The sequence below is a fragment of the Oncorhynchus masou genome, chromosome 12 (assembly GCF_036934945.1).
Source record: "Oncorhynchus masou masou isolate Uvic2021 chromosome 12, UVic_Omas_1.1, whole genome shotgun sequence".
NCBI classification, from domain to species: Eukaryota; Metazoa; Chordata; class Actinopteri; order Salmoniformes; family Salmonidae; genus Oncorhynchus; species Oncorhynchus masou.
The window spans coordinates 51,272,243-51,288,977 of NC_088223.1; the positions used below are offsets into that span (position 1 = coordinate 51,272,243).

The 16,735-nt window shown below is 44.4% G+C and overlaps 1 protein-coding gene across 2 annotated transcripts; it reads right to left on the minus strand.

Annotated features, from left to right (window-relative positions):
* Positions 1 to 6,948: 6,948 nt before the first annotated feature.
* LOC135550324 (transgelin-3-like) lies at positions 6,949 to 11,629 on the minus strand. 2 transcript variants are annotated; one of them, XM_064981006.1, is made up of 5 exons: positions 11,437 to 11,629; positions 10,492 to 10,705; positions 10,061 to 10,235; positions 8,079 to 8,181; positions 6,949 to 7,818 (listed from the first exon to the last, which is right to left on the minus strand). In XM_064981006.1, exons 2-5 carry the CDS (start codon positions 10,669 to 10,671, stop codon positions 7,677 to 7,679), a joined length of 600 nt encoding a protein of 199 aa, XP_064837078.1. In that variant the 5' UTR covers positions 10,672 to 10,705; positions 11,437 to 11,629; the 3' UTR covers positions 6,949 to 7,676. The 2 variants fall into 2 exon arrangements, with proteins under 2 accessions (XP_064837078.1, XP_064837077.1); XM_064981005.1 differs by having other exon boundaries at positions 11,545 to 11,620.
* Between the last annotated feature and the right edge of the window lie 5,106 nt (positions 11,630 to 16,735).

Sequence of the window (16,735 nt, forward strand, 5' to 3'; positions counted from 1 at the left end):
GGATTGGCTGGAACTACATCCTAGAATTTGCCATAACCCAGAGAACCATCTGGTTCTTGACTGTGACAACAGAGCTGGTTAAGAAGATTCACCCAGTCTGTGGCAAGGAGCAGCACATCGCTTGAGGAAAGTCACTTGCTCTGAGACCTTGAAGTAGTAGTTCCCCTTGCTCTGCAAGGGCCGCGACTTTTGTGGAACGATGGGTAACAATGCTTCGTGGGTGTCAGTTGTTGTGTGCAGAGGGTCCCTGGTTCGTGCCCGGGTATGGGCGAGGGGACAGTCTAAAGTTATACTGTTACATTGGTGCCGTGACCCGGATCACTGGTTGCTGTGGAAAAGGAGGAGGTCAAAAGGGGGGTGAGTGTAACGGATGTGAAACGGCTAACTTAGTTAGTGGCGAGGGGACGGTCTAAAGTTATACTGTTACATTTGTCTGTAAGTAAAGAATTTGCCATGGTCTCTTGGCTAAAGAGTGTCCCCATCAAGTCCAACACCTTTTTTTTGGGGAGGGGGGGGGGGGTTGTTGTCTGAGCCTTGCCACGAAGTTTTCAGTTCAACCTATAGAAAACACATAAGCCTATCATACATAATTAGATCAGGCATGTGGTCACCTCCAATAGTGAGGAGATATGTAGCCTTGTTAATGTTTTATGACGTTTGCTATTCACAGTTAGCTCGTTTAATACAAAATAATGGAAATTAGGGAGGAAAGGATCAGGAATACATCCATTTCAATCTGCTCAGATGTACTAAAATCAACAGTGTCTCATGCATTGTGAATGTAAGAACTATATATGCCATTCACAATACTGTATGCAAAAAAAAGGATGAGGAAATTAAGTTGAGTAAGATAGATGACTGATGCTTACCCTAATTGTTTTTCCTTTCCCCACTAAGCTCCTGCACTTCTTTGAGGTGCAATGGAAGTTCTACAAAACATAATTTTCAACTGGCCAACACATTGCATTTGGGAGAAAACGATAAATAAATGAAAGACAATGGTAGTGCATCAGGCTACAATAAAATGTGACGAAATTATATTAATCACAATAGTCAATCAAGATGAAGCGCTACATGTGCCTGACTGGGCTACTCTTTTGCAATTCTAAATAGCCATAATTGTTACAAAAAACTATTTGTAAAAGGTATATTCTCCCATCTCACAAAAACATGTATCATGTCATTCTCAACATATCCCTAACAACAGCAAGTTACAATGTTTCCCTTTATTTACACTCTGAACGTTCGTTGAGTCCTCTGTCGCCATGACTACGACCGGCCAACGGAGTTTTATAAATTAATTAAACTATGAGAACGTCAGAAAAACGAATATCATTAAACTCCGCTTAACTTGGTGTTCTACGTCATATGCTTTAGCGTGAAGATAAGATTAAACATAATTAGTTTATCTGGTGCTTCAGTTTTCAGTAGGCTCTCATTCAACTTCACTAAGCACGCAGGCTAGCGTGATAGCCACTGTGCACGTCAAGCAACCACTAGAGTGGTAGGCTCCCTCTGCGGGCAGAAACAAGCACACCCCTTGATAATACATGATTACAGATGACAAAAGATTAGGCTACCATATCTCACATTCTCCCACATTTCTGGTTGGCAACACAGGGAACGCAAACATGAGCACATTTGTTTTTACTACCAACACAGAAAGTATTACCCCTTTTTACCCCTTTTTCACAGCAACCATTTCCCCTTTTTTTGTTGTTGTTATTGACAAACTAGGGCCAACAATAGTAGTCTAATGCCTCTGACTTTATGTAGCACCATATTGGATCACTCCAATATGGTATACTTCAGCTAGGCAGGATACATTTAGTCCTGTGTACTGGGTAGTGCTGCGACTCCCACCTCTACCTCTTCCTATTCTCAGCTCATTCCAGAGAGGATTCGCTTGTTTAGAGCTCTATGTTAGAGTGTAAAAGCTCAGAAGTATACCAACAGCTATTCAATAGCTTGAAGTAGCAAGCCTCTCCACTTGGGAGCTATGCTGTCTCCCGACTCGGTTTGGCTTGTGCCATTGTCAGGATAATTCTATACTCCTGTTCATTTACCAATTAAATGATGTTACCCTCAGTCTGTTATATCAAGATTTGTAAAATACTGATAGAAACGAAAACAGACCGAGGCCCAGTCTACCAAAGTTAAATGTTTATTCACGGGAACGTTCTGACGTGTACAGTACAGGACCTTCAATTTATAGCGACACACATACTTCCACACCAACCATCAAATCCGCCCGCCAATAGAGCCTAGGGGAGTACGTGAGAATAGTGTCTTTCTACCCTCCCCTAAGATAGGGAGAGACCTGGGACTGGGAAGTGTCCTGTCCAAGGTCTCCCCGGACCTGGCTCGGACAGATAGTCTGTTCTCAAAACACTAGACACGTTGATACTGACTAAAACCACACACAGTATTATAATCTAATCATCGAATGACTAACACTTACACACATGTATTATAATAATCTAATGATTCAAATTAATTTCATACACATGGTATCAGACCTATGGTTTCAGGACTGTAACATTCTAATCATTTATTAAAACACATTTCCTTATCAGCCATCTTGTTTGGGTTTTGTCCATTTTTTAATTACTTGTGACAGTGTACCAACCTGGGCAATACTCAAATTGGTCAACCAGTATTGCGGGGCTGAGGGTTTGTCCTAGTTGTTGTGTCTTGTCTCTCCACCAGAACCGTCCCGGTTAGCATTCGGTCTCAGGGACCGTGCCTAACACTGCAAGCTCAGGAGTCTGTGTATGTTTCACTCCAGCAGACTTGCAGTTTTCCCCAGAGAGTGAGTCAAGTGTCACAAGCCGCACCACGCTTATCTCTCACAGGGCGCAGCCATCTTGCCTAGACTCATCTGTTCCATGGTGAATAAGCTATTCAGTAGCTAGCTTAACAAGAGCAGACCACTGCAGGACTAAGCACACTCCTTATATCCTGCCAACACTCCCACGTATAGTAGAATAAACTATAACGTGGCAGGAGTTACAGTTGACCCACACTATAAGCTAAGATTGAGTTAACGTGTGAGTTTGTGTGCTCTGCCCTTCCCCTGCAATCAGGCAGTTGCAGCTTCTAATGTGCTAGTGATGGTTATTTAACAGTCTGATGGCCTTGAGATAGAAGCTGTTTTTCAGTCTCTCTGTCCCAGTTTTGATGCACCTGTACTGACCTCGCCATCTGCATGATAATGGGATGAACAGGCAGTGGCTCGGGTGGTTGTTGTCCTTGATGATCTTATTAGCCTTCCTGTGACATTGGGTACTGTAGGTGTCCTGGAAGGCAGGTAGTTTGCCCCTAGTGATGCGTTAGGCAGACCGCACCACCCTCTGGAGAGCCCTGCGGTTGGGGTGGTGCAGTTGCCATCCCAGGCGATGATACAGCGCAACAGAATGCTCTCAATTGTGCATCTGTAAAAGTTTGAGGGTTTTAGGTGCCAAGCCAAATTTCTTCTGCCTCCTAAGGTTGAAGAGGTGTTGTTGTGCCTTTTTTATCACACTGTCTGTGTGGGTGGACCATTTCAGTTTGTCAGTGATGTGTACGCTGGGGAACTTGAAGCTTCTCCACTGCGGTCCCGTCGATGTAGATGGGGGGGGGGGGGGGATCAGTTCCTTTGTTTTGTTGACATTGGGTGAGAGGTTATTTCCCTGGCACCACACTCCCAGGGCCCTCACCTCCTCCCTGTAGGCTGTCTCGTCATTGTTGGTAATCAGGCCTACTACTGTTGTGATGTCTGCATACTTGATGATTGAGTTGGAGGCTTGCGTGGCCACACAGTCATGGGTGAACAGAGAATACAGGAGGGGGCTGAGAATGCATCCTTGAGAGGCCCCAGTGTTGAGGATCAGCGAAGTGGATGTGTTGTTTACTACCTTCACCACCTGGGGTCGGCCTGTCTTTAAGTTCAAGACCCAATTGCACAGTGTGGGGTTCAGACCCAGGGCCTCGAGCTTAATGATGAGCTTGGAGTGTACCATGGTGTTGAATGATGAGCTATAGTCAGTGAACAGCATTCTTATATCGGTATACCTCTTTGTCCAGATGGGATAGGGCAGTGTGATAGCGTTTGCATCGTCTGTGGATCTATTGGGGCGGGAGGCAAATTGAAGTGGGTCTAGGGTGTCAGGTAAGGTCGAGGCGATGTGATCCTTGACTAGTTTCTCAAAGCACTCCATGATGACAGAAGTGAGTGCTATGGGGCGATTTAGTCATTTAGTTCAGTTACCTTTGCCTTCTTGGGTACAGGAACAATGGTGTACATCTTGAAGCATGTGGGGACAGCAGACTGGGATAGGGAGAGATTGAATATGTCCATAAACACTCCAGCCAGCTGGTCTGTGCATGCTCTGAGGACACAGCTAGGGATGCAGTCTGGGCCGGCAGCCTTGCGAGGGTTAACATGCTTTAATGTCTTACTCACGTCAGCCATTGAGAAGGAGAGCCCACAGTCCTTGGTAGCGGGCAATGTCGGTGGCACTGTGTTAACCTCGAAGTGGGCAAAAAAGGTGTTTAGCTTGTCTGGAAGCAACACGTCGGTGTCCTCGATGGGCTGGTTTTCCCTTTCTAGTCCATGATTGTCTGTAGACTCTACCACACACGTCTCATGTCTGAGCCGTTGAATTGCGACTGCACTTTGTCTCTATACTGACATTTTGCCTGTTTGATTGACTTACGGAGGGAATAACCTTTTGGTTAGGGTAGATTTTAATAGTCACAGTGGGTACAACATCTCCTATAGACTTCCTGAGAAACTCGGTCACTTATCAGTATTCTGTATTCCTCAATGTTATTCACGGAGGCTACCTGGTCCTTAGCACGGGCACTTCCTGTTTGAGTTTCTGCCTATAGGAAGGGAGAAGCAAAATGGAGTCGTGATCAGAGGCCTCATTTATAAACGTTGTGTAGGCACAAAAGAAGGCGTATGCAACTTTATAAGCAAACGTTGGATTTATAAAAAACAAACTTGATGGGAGAATGTGCGGTCCTCCACGGACACCGGAGAAATGAAAAACTGCGACTCCGATGGCAGAAGGATGAACTCGAGAAACGCTTTGAAATTGATACCTTTGTGTAAAATAATTCAAAATATTACCTCTCACCTATTATATATGAAGAGTTCCTTTGACTGCACACAACATGATTTAGGATATATACAAACGGAGATATCTGTTTTGCAACAAAAAAAAACTAAAATATATTGTACTGTTTAATCAGTCATATTTAATTGGAACTGTAATTATTAAACAATATCTGCATGTTATGAAATGTACTGTAATGAATAATAAGGTGAACAGTAGGTCAAATTACGTTTAAACTGATGCCGTTTTCGATGCCTCAGTAGGGCAGATACGAGTGCACAGTTTCATATAATGTTATCACATGTTCGTTGCGCAGAACTGTCAATGTGATAATGGCCCTCTGTCATTGTCAGTTACAACCAGCGTAAGCAATTGGGTGGCTTTGACAATCAAAGGGGTGGGTATTAAAAAGGCATGCAATTACAATGCGTAATGACGCACAATGGCTGCTTTGGCACTGTTGGAAGATTTGGCGAATGGAAGAATTCAGAGAGCGCGAATTTTCAAAGACCAGCAAGATTTACTGGCCAATGATGATGATGTGGCGTATAAACCGGTTCCGATTACCAAGAGCTGTTCTCTTGGATCTCTGTGCTGTAGTAGGCCCAGCTTTACAGAGAAGCACCCGCAGAAACCAAGCCGTGCTGACAACTGACAACTCTCGGATTTCTGGCAACCGGCACTTTTCAAAAGGAATTGGCTGACAGGTCAAGGATCTCTCAGCCAAGCTTTAGCCGCGTTATATGCCAGACGTGTTAGGATGTATAACTGGATTGACGCACCTCTACAAAGTTTCTTTACACGGTGGGTGACCAGACAAAGTGCAATTTGCAGCAATGTCCGGTTTCCTAAATAATCGGTGTAATTGACTGCACTCGTGTTGCTATAGGGGCAACGAGTGAGAGTGAATTGGCTTTCATTAATCGAAAGCTTTATCATTCCATGAATGTCCAAATCATATGTGATGCGGACATGGTGGTGGCCTGGGTCAACCCATGACTCATTCATATGGAGAAACAGCAGTGTTGGGCGCAGACTTGAGGCTGGAGCTGTGTGTGATGGCTGGCTTCTAGGTACGGATGAGTAATGTAGAAATTCTAAATCAATTGCAATTTCTCTGCTGCAGTGCTTAACCCATTCACTAACCTTACAGGCGACAGTGGATATCCTCTCAAGCGGTGGCTGCTCACCCCTTTCGCCAACCCGCAGAGAGGAACTACAATGTGCGCCATTGCCAGGTACGCGCTGTTGTGGCGGGCACCATCGGGCTTCTGAGGGACAAATGGCGCTGCCTGGGTTAGAGACCCACTTTGTTGATGATGCTTTTTGTGCATTGCGGTTGAACCAAAAGATTATATGTAACAAAGATTTAAGTCAATGTTAACAATGAAATATGTATATGAAATTTAGTGACATAATAATATATGTTGATGCTAATACTATGTACACTATCTAATTACGTTGCAATATAACAATAGCGCACAGATACCTTTTAATTGGGGAGGATGGACTGGTGGTAATGGCTGGAGCAGAATAGGTGGAATGGTATCAAACATGGTTTCTATGTGTTTGATGCCATTCCATTAGCGCCGTTCCAGCCATTATTATGAGCCGTCCTCTCCGCAGCACCCTCCACTGCATTAGCCTAATATTCTAAATGCTTTTAGCAATTCTTTAACAAACAATCTCATCACTCTAATAACTGACACACCCCTCACTATTGTCATTGTTTGCACTAATTGCACTTTTTGTCTACATAACCTAGTTCAAGCATTCATGACATTACCCTGAAGAAGGCCTAATGATGACAAAATATTGGTGCTTCACCCAATAATTCACTGGGAGCTTGTATATAGTGTGCAACTTTATTTATATTTATAGCCTAGAGTGAACACGTCATTAGGCAGCACTTCTACCAACTTTTTGCGCCAACTCATGCTTTTTATAAGACATTTCACACAGAACTCATACATCTGGATACATTAAGTAACATAAATTAAACAAGAAAAAAAGACATAATTGAAGTACTTCAACAAATATTTCACTTAACATTCAATACTGAACATGAACTTTGTGCACAAAGAAATCATGCAACGAAGGTAGTTATATAAAAAGAAAAATGGCCGTAGTGCATTGCATTCACATTCCGCAGTGTAGTAAAGAATAAGACTACTGGTGCTGTAAATTACCTGAATAAAGAATATTGCACCTTAATACTATCGTGACTATCATTACAATTACTTTTCAAAATAACATTTCTTAGACAATGGCACAGTTGCTGTCATTTCACAATTGTGTTGACAGAAACCTTGAACACCTGTCTGATGCAAAAACATCCACTCTGACAGAAATGACACACCAGACCGTGTAACTGAGTGAAGAAGAGCCACTGTGAGCTCATACAAAGGCTTATTGAAGGACATCATCTGTAATGCCCTGTAATAGTGTTCTGAGACTTTCAGTATAAGGTTACATCTCGGGCCCCTATAGCGAGATCATCAGGGAAACTTCACGCTGCCACTGAGCTAATGAGAGAGCAACTTTGGATTAATTTAGAGGAGCCAAATTACATTTTTACATTATCTGGCGTGGCATGCCGTACCCCCTCATGCCAGACTGAGACGCCCCCGTGTTTCCGCCCATCTGCATGCCAATCAGACTTCGGCCTTGACGCAACTGCTCCTCAGAAAACTCCCGCCGGTTTCCCTGAGCTTTCCTAAAAGCACAGGAGACAAAACGTGAATTACCTGCTGTGATGGGATGTTTGTACAGGAGAGATTAAAACTGATACAAGTCAGATAGGAAGGTCTACACCTACAGTAATGATACGGAAGCAACCAGGTGAGAGGGAGGAGGGGTCAAGTTAAGGCGACTCATTATATATAGTTCATTTTGGAGTGGTATGTAATAAAGACATGGACATCATTGCTGTTTTGTACAACTCATTACAAACAGCTATCATGATTGGTTCCTCACCTATGAAACCAATCAGGTTCACCACGATATTGACCATCATCCTTTGTGAGCGCCATACTGCCAAGTGCTGACAAGGTCCCTTGCACGGCAGCCATATCTTTCCCTGTAGTACACAAAATACCAGACAGACATTTCAATACTAGATTTGGCCTTTAGTAGGTCAAAGCAAAGTTTATTGGTCGCATACACAGATTTACAGATGTTAGATGTCAGGTACCAGCGAAATGCTTGTATTTGTAGCTGAAACAGTACAGTAATACATAGCAATAAAAAAAACAATGCAGAGTTCCTCTGTCTAGTGTCTGTGTTCTTTTGCCCATCTTGATCTTTTATTTTTATTGGCCAGTCTGAGAGATGGGTTTTTCTTTGCAACTCTGCCTAGAAGGCCAGCATCCAGGAGTCGCCTCTTAACATTGGTGTTTTGCGGGTACTATTTAATGAAGCTTCCAGTTGAGGACTTGTGAGGCTTCTGTTTCTCAAACTAGACACTAATGTACTTGTCCTCTTGCTCAGTTGTGTACTGGGGCCTCCCACTCCTCTTTCTATTCTGGTTAGGGACAGTTTGTGCTGTTCTGTGAAGGGAGTAGTACACGATGTTGTACCAGATCTTCAGTTTCTTGGCTATTGCTCGCATGGAATAGCCTTCATTTCTCAGAACAAGAATAGACTGACGAGTTTCAGAAGAAAGTTCTTTGTTTTTGGCCATTTTGAGCCTGTAATTGAACCCACAAATGCTGATGCTCCAGATACTCAACTAGTCTAAAGAAGGACAGTTTTATTGCTTCTTTAATCATGACAAGTTTTCAGCTGTGCTAACATAATTGCAAATGGTTTCATAGTGATCAATTAGCCTTTTAAAATGATAAACTTAAATTAGCTAACACAACATGCCATTGGAACACAGGAGTGATGGTTGCTGATAATGGGAGTCTGTACGCGTATGTAGATATTCCATTAAAAATCAGCCGTTTCCAGCTACAATAGTCATTTACAACATTAACAATGTCTACACTGTATTTCTGATCAATATGATGTTATTTTAATGGACAAAAAAATTGCTTTTCTTTCAAAAACAAGGACACCAAACTTTTGAATGGTAGTGTAAACATTATTAAAGTGACCAGTGTTCAATAACTATGGACATAGGGCAGTAGTTTCTAAGGTGTAGGCTAGAGTACCGGGTGTTAGCCGGCTATTAAGAGTGACTAAGGTTCAGGGCAGGGTACTGGATGGAGGCCGACTAGTGGTGACTGTTTAACAGTCTGATGGCCTGGAGATAGAAGCTGTTTTCTCAGTCTTTCATCACAGCTTTGATACACCTGTGCTGTCTCCACCTTCTAGATAGATGGTAGAGGGGTGAAAAGGCAGTGGGGAGGGTGGCTGAGGTCTTTAATGATCTTCATTGCCGACCTGTGACATTGGGTGATGTCCTGGAGGGCAGGCAGTGTGCCCCCGGTGATGCGTTGGGCTGACTGCATCACCGTCTGGAGAGCCCTGTATTTGCGGACAGTGCAATTGCCGTACCAGGCGGTGATACAGCCTGACAGGATGTGCTCAATGATGCATCTGTAGAAGTTTGTGAGGGTCTTAGGAGCCAAGACAAATGTATTGATTCTCCTGAGGTTGAAGAGGTGCTGTTGAGCTTTCTTCACCACGCTGTCTATGTGAAGGGACCATTTTAGGTCGTCAGTGATGTGCACGCAGAGGAAATGTATGTTTTTGACCCCCTCCACTGTGGCTCTGTCAATGTGGATGGGGGTGTGCTCTCTCTGCAGTCTCAAGTAGTCCATGTTGTTCCCTCATTGGTTATAAAAAAATAAAAAAAATTGTAGAAAAGAAATGTATGATTTGACAAATTAATCCTTTCCAGGAAGGTATATTATATTGAAAGGCTATATTCACATACATTGCACATACCTGAAGTTATCTACCATAAGGACTAACCAATTGCTGCATGTGAGTGTAAGGTGGAAGAGCTGTACCTTCCCATAGGTCCACGGTCTGGAAAAGGTCCCCGGAATTCACCCCATAAGCTTCAGCTGACTGCAGGAACTGAGAGATCTTCTCCATCTGCTTGAAGACCATCTTTGTCTCTTGGATCTTCTTTATGGGCTCTTGACCAGGGGGATAGAGGCTGTTAATGAGCCTGCAAAGAATCTGCAACGAGAGATGAAATAATGGAGTGACAGATTAGAACTGGCCTACACCCACCGAGCATTAGAGATGGCAGTGGTTGGTGGCTTTGAGGACCAGGAGAAGAAACCCCATAATTACAAAGGCTATCAAATATAGTATATTATGATAATGATAATTAGAGTCTGAGATGATCTGTTTATGTGTTTTAAGAGTTAGGTTTAGAATAATGAAGACATGCATAAGGTTACAACAACCAGAGTTTGTGTCAGAGACTCACTGTTCCATCCTTGAGCCAGCTCTGGAAGTTTAGTCTCCCAGACTCTGGTCGTTCTATGTCCCCCTCAACCTGCAAGATGATCCAGTCCACCAGTCTGGCCTCCAGGTCCAGAGTATACTTCTGGTCTATCTTCTCCTGAACCTCCCTACTCAGCCCGTAACTGGGTCCTCTGTTTGCCATGGCTTCCAGAGTTCGAGCTTTTCCAAGAGAGTGACTGCAAGGAAAGGGTGCAATTGAACAAATATAACATCTCTCCAACCCTTCTGTAAAATTAGAAGAAAAATGTCTTATTGTGGGTAAATTAATCCATAACTTTTGAACTGCAGTCTATAGTAGTTTGAGGATGTGTGTCGCTGGAGACATGCACTATTTCACTGCTGTCTGTTAATTATTTGTATTCGTCTGCCCTCGGCTTTAATTTCTGATATCATATGTATATTTAGGTACGGGCCTCTGACTTCAAGGATACGCAGTCATAAAGTTTAGCAATTTTTTTCATATATTCGGACGCCTCTAGTTTCACATTGCAATCTTCATTAATTTGTTTTAACCGTGTGGATGATACTTCCCTCGAAAAAAAAATCCAGGGAAATATGATCGACATTTCAGATAGTCTACGTAGTCCTCCTGTGATGCGCGCGTTGTCACTCTCCACTGGATAGCATCCAGAGATTGATTTATGAAACGCCATAATATACTTGCTTGCATAGGCGAAAGAAAAAAGACGAATGGATCAGCCAAAAATAAGTCCCTCTCATTCTATCGAGTTAGGGAAATAACGTAGGCTAAACGGCCTGGATTAACTCCCTCCGGGGAAAATCCTGCTAGTGCAAGTGCATGCAATATGACAGCATTTATTATAGCGTTCGCAATTACATCTAGGCCCATTCGGAATGTCAGGTTCCGTCTCTGCACATTATTTTCCAATTTCAGTCATTTACTTACGAATTTTCAATTTATGTATGGTCAGGCTTCGTTCCGTTCCTGGTCGTTAGTCCCACTCTGGAGTCACATGCTGTTAAAACTGGACATCTTGAGGAGTGCAGTACCAACCTCAACATCCGTACTCAGCATCCGTTCTCTGACTCTCCAACAGCTTTCAGTGCCACGAGAGTCAGTTGATGCCGCTGCGCCTTCGCGCCTCCAATAGGGGATGGAGCCTACTATCCGGATGAATTCATGGCCAAAGGGGAGAAACGTCAATATCCAGGAATGGTTACTATAGGACTTTAGCCTTCAAATAGTTTACTGGGAGTTCATTCCAATTATTTCATTAATATAATGTAGCATTACATGATTTGTAGATAGGCCCTTCTTTACCCATTCATTTGACCATGGTTAATATGTGATGTGTGCTTTCTCTATATTCATCAATATTGATCAGTTGTTTTATTCACAAGGTATTTGAATAAAGGCATACAGTGCCTTCAGAAAGTATTCACACCCCTAGACTTTTTCCACATGATTGTGTGTTATAGCCTGAATTTAAAATTGGTCTACTTGGTCCTCCTGTGAGGTCCCCGGAATTCACCCCATAAGCTTCTGCTGACTGTTTTTACTGGTTTTTACAAATGTTCCAATTTTTCTTCCAATTTGACAGAGTATTTTGTGTCGATCGTTGACAAACAGTTTTTTTTTTACAATCACAGAAATGTTAATCCCACCTTGTACCACAAAACGTGGAAAAGGTCCAGGGGTGTGAAGACTTCCTGAAGGCACTGCATGTCTAGCAAGTAGACTTACACCTCAACTCTGTTTATTATTCGTCTCCCTTACCTCACCTCGCTCATCAACTCATCCCTGACCGCTGGCTACGTCCCTTCCGTCTTCAAGAGAGCGAGAGTTGCACCCCTTCTGAAAAAACCTACACTCGATCCCTCCGATGTCAACAACTACAGACCAGTATCCCTTCTTTCTTTTCTCTCCAAAACTCTTGAACGTGCCGTCCTTGGCCAGCTCTCCCGCTATCTCTCTCAGAATGACCTTCTTGATCCAAATCAGTCAGGTTTCAAGACTAGTCATTCAACTGAGACTGCTCTTCTCTGCATCACGGAGGCGCTCCGCACTGCTAAAGCTAACTCTCTCTCCTCTGCTCTCATCCTTCTAGACCTATCGGCTGCCTTCGATACTGTGAACCATCAGATCCTCCTCTCCACCCTCTCCGAGTTGGGCATCTCCGGCGCGGCCCACGCTTGGATTGCGTCCTACCTGACAGGTCGCTCCTACCAGGTGGCGTGGCGAGAATCTGTCTCCTCGCCACGCGCTCTCACCACTGGTGTCCCCCAGGGCTCTGTTCTAGGCCCTCTCCTATTCTCGCTATACACCAAGTCACTTGGCTCTGTCATAACCTCACATGGTCTCTCCTATCATTGCTATGCAGACGACACACAATTAATCTTCTCCTTTCCCCCTTCTGATGACCAGGTGGCGAATCGCATCTCTGCATGTCTGGCAGACATATCAGTGTGGATGACGGATCACCACCTCAAGCTGAACCTCGGCAAGACGGAGCTGCTCTTCCTCCCGGGGAAGGACTGCCCGTTCCATGATCTCGCCATCACGGTTGACAACTCCATTGTGTCCTCCTCCCAGAGCGCTAAGAACCTTGGCGTGATCCTGGACAACACCCTGTCGTTCTCAACCAACATCATGGCGGTGGCCCGTTCCTGTAGGTTCATTCTCTACAACATCCGCAGAGTACGACCCTGCCTCACACAGGAAGCGGCGCAGGTCCTAATCCAGGCACTTGTCATCTCCCGTCTGGATTACTGCAACTCGCTGTTGGCTGGGCTCCCTGCCTGTGCCATTAAACCCCTACAACTCATCCAGAACGCCGCAGCCCGTCTGGTGTTCAACCTTCCCAAGTTCTCTCACGTCACCCCGCTCCTCCGCTCTCTCCACTGGCTTCCAGTTGAAGCTCGCATCCGCTACAAGACCATGGTGCTTGCCTACGGAGCTGTGAGGGGAACGGCACCGCAGTACCTCCAGGCTCTGATCAGGCCCTACACCCAAGCAAGGGCACTGCGTTCATCCACCCTGGCCTGCTCGCCTCCCTACCATTGAGGAAGTACAGTTCCCGCTCAGCCCAGTCAAAACTGTTCGCTGCTCTGGCCCCCCAATGGTGGAACAAACTCCCTCACGACGCCAGGACAGCGGAGTCAATCACCACCTTCCGGAGACACCTGAAACCCCACCTCTTCAAGGAATACCTAGGATAGGATAAGTAATCCTTCTCACCACCCCTTAATGATTTAGATGCACTATTGTAAAGTGGCTGTTCCACTGGATGTCAGAAGGTGAATTCACCAATTTGTAAGTCGCTCTGGATAAGAGCGTCTGCTAAATGACTTAAATGTAAATGTAAATGTCTACAATAGTTTATATTCTTACATGCATTTCTCAAAGTTACAGTAGCCCATGTTATATGAAACATGTCCATGCAAAAAACAAATCATGCACGTGCAAAAATGTAATATGCATTTTCCCTTTTTAAATATTTATTTGGACAGAATAAGGATAATACATAATGCAATCACACTCTTACATCAAGGACAGCACTGTAGAGAAATCACAATTAGCTAAGTGATTGTAGTCATCCACCCCCACTGAGATGTTGATGATTTTTATCCATGATACTGTGGCTGATGAGCATCTCCACAGTTCCTCTACTGACCATCTGTCACCATCTGCCTGTCAAGGTGAGAACGAGCATTCCACATTATCTCCATATAGAGCCTGTTGTTTTCACTGGAAATGCATGCAATCAAACTATTTAAAAACACGTCAATAGCTGAGTTTACACATTACCGGTATGTAAGCTGTGCTCTTTGTTAAATGCTTTTAGTGTCATTGCCGCTATCTATGGTAACAGTTGTCTTAATAGACTCACATAGCCACAGAGCGGTCGAACATCAGGTGTCCCATATCCATGTAATACTGAGCATCTGTTCGGAGAGCTGTCCAGTACTCATTGGCCTTGGGTAGAGAGAGTAATAATATAATGTGAGTGCAAACACATGCATGCATTTACACAGGTAGAAATCCTGGACTTGTCAAAATCAATACAAAATTCTAAATCCATACATAAAATACACCGATAGATGTGGCACCTTTTTTCAATAGTGTAACCCCACTGGTTCTTAGAGTGGTTGGGATCCCAGTATCCCGATGGTCTCTTCAGTCTGATGAATCGCTTTGCTTCCTCTTCCTTCATGAATGGAGCATCGAAAACTCCTGTTCAAAATGTTAGTTTTGCACTTTCCTGTTCAATAATTTATTAAATACAGTATCCTTGAGATTACTGCAGATCAGCCATTTCAAAATGTACCAAAACATTTCATATACACACTTACCACTGAGGGCAAAACTAATCCAGATGTTCATGTTTCTGACCTGATGAAATAAGATAAATACAGTTGTGTAAACGACTAAAACAGAATGTGTTTTGTTGCAGTTAACACAGCTATTCTCATTAGTATTGAGTCTACTTTTTCACCTGTAACTGCATGGATCACTTACCATCTCGTTCTGTTAGGTGACCTAAACTGGGATATGCTTAACACCCCGGCAGTCCTACAATCTAAGCTAGATGCCCTCAATCTCACACAAATTATCAATGAACCCACCGGGTACAACCCTAAATCTGTAAACATGGGCACCCTCATAGATATTATCCTGACCAACTTGCTCTCAGCGATCACTGCCTCATTGCCTGCATCCACTATGGGTCCGCGGTCAAATGACCACCCCTCATCACTGTCAAACGCTCCCTAAAACACTGCGATCAGGCCTTTTTTATTTTTTATTATTTAAAAATATATATTTTTAACCCCTTTTTCTCTCCAATTTCGTAGTTTCCAATTGTTAGTAGTTACTGTCTTGTCTCATCGCTACAACTCCCGTACGGGCTCGGGAGAGACGAAGGTCGAGAGTCATGCGTCCTCCGAAACACAACCCAACCAAGCCGCACTGCTTCTTAACACAGCGCGCATCCAACCCGGAAGCCAGCCGCACCAATGTGTCGGAGGAAACACTGTGCACCTAGCGACATGGTTAGCGTGCACTGTGCCCGGCCCGCCAGAGTCGCCGCTAGTGCGCAATGAGCCTAGGATATCCCTACCAGCCAAACCCTCCCTAACCCGGACGACGCTAGGCCAATTGTGCGTCACCCCATGGACCTCCAGGTCGTGGCCGGCTGCGACAGAGCCTGGGCTCGAACCCAGAGTCTCTGGTGGCACAGCTAGCACTGCGATGCAGTGCCTTAGACCACTGCGACACCCGGGAGGCCCGCGATCAGACCTTTCTAATCGATCTGGCCTGGGTATCCTGGAAGGATATTGACCTCACCCCATCAGTAGAGGATGCCTGGTCATTCTTTAAAAGTAATTTCCTCACCATCTTAAATAAGCATGCCCGTTTAAAAAAATGTAGAACTAAGAACAAATATAGCCCTTAGTTCACTCCAGACCTGATTGCCCTCGACCAGCACAAAAACATCCTGTGGCGGACTGCACTAGCTTCGAATAGTCCCAGCGACATGCAACTTTTCAGGGAAGTCAGGAACCAATACACTCAGTCTGTTAGGAAAGCAAAGGCCAGCTTTTTCAAACAGAAATTTGCATCCTGTAGCTCTAACTCCAAAACGTTTTGGGACACTGTAAAGTCCATGAATAATAAGAGCACCTCCTCCCAGCTGCCCACTGCACTAAGGCTAGTAAACACTGTCACCACTGATAAATCCACGATTATCAAGAATTTCAATAAGCATTTCTCTACGGCTGGCCATGCTTTCCTCCTGGCTACCCCAACCCCGGCCAACTGCTCTGCATACCCTGTACCTACTTCCCCTGCAGCTACTTTCCCAAGCCTTCCCACCTTCTCCTTCACCCAAATCCAGATAGCAGTTGTTCTGAAAGAGCTGCAAAAGATGGACCCGTACAAATAAAAACTATATGCCGCCATTGTTGCAACCCCTATTACCAGTCTGTTCAACCTCTTTCGCATCGTCCGAGATTCCTAAAGATTGGAAAGCTGCCGCGGCCACCCCCCTCTTCAAAGGGGGTGACACTCTAGACCCAAACTGTTACAGAACTATATCCATCTTGCCCTGCCTTTCTAAAGTCTTCGAAAGCCAAGTTAACAAACAGATCACTGACCATTTCGAATCCCACCGTACCTTCTCCGCTGTTTAATCTGGTTTCTGAGCCGGTCACGGGTGCACCTCAGCCACGCTCAAGGTACTAAA

Coding starts and splice junctions, on each gene's coding strand:
- LOC135550324 (XM_064981005.1), bottom strand. Junction 10,236..10,491: donor GCTGGCTCAAGGATGGAACA/GTGAGTCTCTGA, acceptor CTCTCGTTGCAG/ATTCTTTGCAGGCTCATTAA. Junction 8,182..10,060: donor GACCGTGGACCTATGGGAAG/GTACAGCTCTTC, acceptor TGTGTACTACAG/GGAAAGATATGGCTGCCGTG.